We start from the raw sequence: 3446 nt of genomic DNA on the forward strand, positions 1-3446 counted from the left end.
CCCCCCCCCCTTCCCTCTTCTAGGCCGACGGCAGGAAAGTGGTGAAAACAAGATGACGCTCCCCAAGGTCTTTGCTCCTGGTAAACATGTCTCCCCTGCCCTGACTGACGGACTTGATGACTGTTGACTGATTTACTGACTGCACTCCACTCCACTCACCCTGTCTGTGTGTTTGCCTTATGCAACCAGCTCTCTTATTCCCATCCCCATTATTTCATGGTCCTCTAACATCTTTTAACTCCGCTGAGTACCTCTGTGTTCAGTAAGTCCCACCTAGTATGTGTCATACTTTAAGTCAATAATGATTAACATATTCTCAGCAATTAAAGCACCTGTTGCTGCAGAACAGCTTATTAACACAAACACTTCCAGCACAGCGATAAAGGCCACCAGTACATTTTATCCAACCTGACACGGACAACCGTTACCAAAATTAAATAATAACCTCACATCTTGTTTACCGTATATGTATATGCCAACTTTGAGATTTTATGGTCAGACGTTAAGCCCTTTCAAGAATGAAAGGATTTGTTTATGGAAGTAAATCTGTTTGATTGGATTTTGAAATGAAAAAGATTGAATTGAATTTCTAGAACTGAATATTTATGCATTGAAATAATGTATCTGAAATTTCTGCCTCTGAATTTTGATCTTCAAATTTCTCATTTTCACCTTTATTTTTCTAACTTCACAAATTCAGAATAAAAATTCAATTTAAAAAAAATTCAACATACCAAATTAAAATGCAAAATACAAGTTTTAAAATTCAACTAATATATTTTCTACTGGCTCAAATTCAATAGGCCAAAATGTAATGTTTAAAATTCAGCGTTAACATCCGGGAACCCAAGGAGATGCAATCAGTTCTAGATTCTAGACTCGGAGCAGCAGTCAGAGGAGAAGGAAGGCAGAGTGATACGTCTCTCTTTAACATGCTTGTAAATAATAAATAATGGCATATGTTATTTAGACTTAAAGACACCAAAACTAATTATTTTCATTCATTTATTGGCTTAGTTAATCAGGGGCAGTGTATGATAAATGTATTGCACCACATATCACAATGCTAATTCCCATCAAGAAATCATCAGTTTAAGTGTACGCTCTATTTAGAAGATTTTCAGAGTTTTACATTGCTGTCAGACAGCCCTTTACGACAGGGAACTAAAGCCGGGCAATCTGCTCTCTTCAAAGCCTCCAGACTTCATTGACAAAAACAGCCATTTTACTTGGCAGAACACAGGAGTTGCTGCTCTCCCGCTGCCTCCATCGGTTAGTTTGTTTGTGTTGCTGTCACTGGTGGTTACCCTAAGCACAGACCACAACCACTTTGGTTGTCCAGCTTCTCTCTGGCCCACACTGGCACTGATCTCATGAGCGAACCCCACACCTCTCCCCCCTGCTGCTCAATGAAAACCATGGCCACCTTCACAGGGGGACACTTACATTGACACATTTTTCTTTAGGTGGACCTTTTTTCATGTGTCTGAAACACTTCTAGCTCCTGCCCCCATCCACAGCAGGACATTGCTTAGCTTCTACTGAACTATCCCGTCAAAATCTTGGCCATTTCTCACAGAATGTACTACAGTCTCCATCACGCCATGTCAGTCTTAAAAGTGCAATTTTCTCAAAAGAAATTATGTTAATAACTTAAATGTATTTTTTAAATATGAATGGTTTTACCGTCCATTTTGAAATGAGGAGAGATTGCTTTACAAGTTATTTATTTGCGTGGGAAATGGGTCAAGCTTTCCCACAGCGTTGGTTGAGTTTATTCTACTAGTCTTGATCACATTGAACTGATTCATTGACTGTGGCATTGTTTTGGAGCCGTGGCAAGACGCCAGTATCTTATTCCTCTCCTTCTCTCTCTGCTAGCAGGCGGTCAGGACCACTCTAACCTGGTACCCGACCTGCTGAAGGAGCTGTCCAATCACAACGAGCGTTCGGAGGAGCGTAAGTGCGCCCTGGTGGAACTGCTGAAGATCACACGAGAAGACAGCCTGGCTGTGTGGAATGAACACTTTAAAACCATTCTGCTCCTGCTGCTGGAGACACTGGGTGATAAAGATGTACGTTTTTTTGATGGCTCTGCATGTGATTGGGAGTGAGAGGTTTGCTAAACAGTAGAGATGTTCTGATACCAGTATCTGAAAAGCCTCAGATACTGCCTAAAATGTTGGTCTCCATGAGTTTTTACACCGATCCATTCCACGTAATTTACCCCCAAAGAAAGTCTACTTTAACTAGATTAGATTAGATTCTTTTTTCATGACTTACTATCACACTGAATTGAAAATAAAGTTCCATGGCATCATTTGTTCATGTTTCACAAAGAGTTTACCCCAAGCCAGGCCATTCAAAATGATAGCAATCATGTCACATCCATACAGAGATCGTAGTATACAGCTGTTAAAACATAAGAAAATACACGTATTTTTTTAATACACTGGTATAGGATCGTACTAGTTATTAGAATCAGCATCAGGAAGAAAAACATAGTGGAACATCTCTGCTAAGCATCATACATTCAAGTTGTGTGAATCTTTGTGTGTTTGGAGGATATTGATTCTCAGTGCTTTTCAACTAATTGCCCACGCTACTTTTCCCTCCAGCACACCATCCGAGCCCTGGCCCTGCGTTTGCTGAAAGAAATTCTGAGGAACCAGCCGGCCCGCTTCAAAAACTATGCTGAGCTAACCATCATGAAGACCCTGGAGGCTCACAAAGACACTCACAAGGAGGTACACAGCTCCCACATGAAAACAAATTGGAGACATTTGATGCTGCAGACTTTTGAAGCTGCATTAATTAATTTCCTTTTTCCCTTGGAGACGGCAGAACAAGCCAATACAGAGTCTACTGAGATATTATGCATATGTGTAAGCAGACTGTTGCCTATTTACCCTTATACATCAGACAGCTACGGAGCAACATTAGCGTTTACTGGAGTTGTGTTTGTCCAGTAATCACTCTACTTTTAGAGCCGTTTGTCCTTTCTTACTCCTGAGGGAAATACTGTCTGGTAATTCAAGTGATAATTCTGTCCGTTCAACACTACAAGTGATCCCTTTCACATTACATATTTGATCCATTGTTAATATACTGTAAAAGTATTTGTGCAGCTTTAAATAAAGGGGGCCACAGCCTCGCCATATTGTACAACACAAAAAGGATCCAAATCCCAGATATTCCAAGAAAAAAAGAAGACCAAAAACAGGAGCACAGAGAAAGGTTACAACTCACAGGCAAATAACATTTGCAGGGAAGAGTCAAAGCTAACACGCTGACAGGAACAAAGGCACAAAAGGATCTGACAAGAGACAAAAGGAACACAGAGGATAAATACAGGAGGTAACGAGCAAATTAGCAACGGGTGAAACACATCAGGGCGGGGGCGACAATCACAGAGAACAAGGCAGGTAGTAAAACTAGACAGGACG

General features: G+C 40.8%; 1 protein-coding gene across 40 annotated transcripts in view; it reads left to right on the top strand.

Moving 5' to 3' along the window:
- Positions 1-3446, top strand: part of clasp1a (cytoplasmic linker associated protein 1a) — an 85531-nt gene that overhangs the window by 77371 nt on the left and 4714 nt on the right. For 27 of the 40 annotated variants that reach the window (XM_032529303.1, XM_032529319.1, XM_032529315.1 and 24 more), the window contains 3 exons: positions 24-80; positions 1882-2075; positions 2619-2747. In XM_032529303.1, the coding sequence (XP_032385194.1) occupies positions 24-80; positions 1882-2075; positions 2619-2747 (380 nt within the window). The remainder of the gene's footprint in view (positions 1-23; positions 81-1881; positions 2076-2618; positions 2748-3446) is intronic. The other 13 variants (XM_032529311.1, XM_032529342.1, XM_032529344.1 and 10 more) reach the window with 3 other exon arrangements.

The sequence above is a fragment of the Etheostoma spectabile genome, chromosome 11 (genome assembly GCF_008692095.1).
Source record: "Etheostoma spectabile isolate EspeVRDwgs_2016 chromosome 11, UIUC_Espe_1.0, whole genome shotgun sequence".
NCBI classification, from domain to species: Eukaryota; Metazoa; Chordata; class Actinopteri; order Perciformes; family Percidae; genus Etheostoma; species Etheostoma spectabile.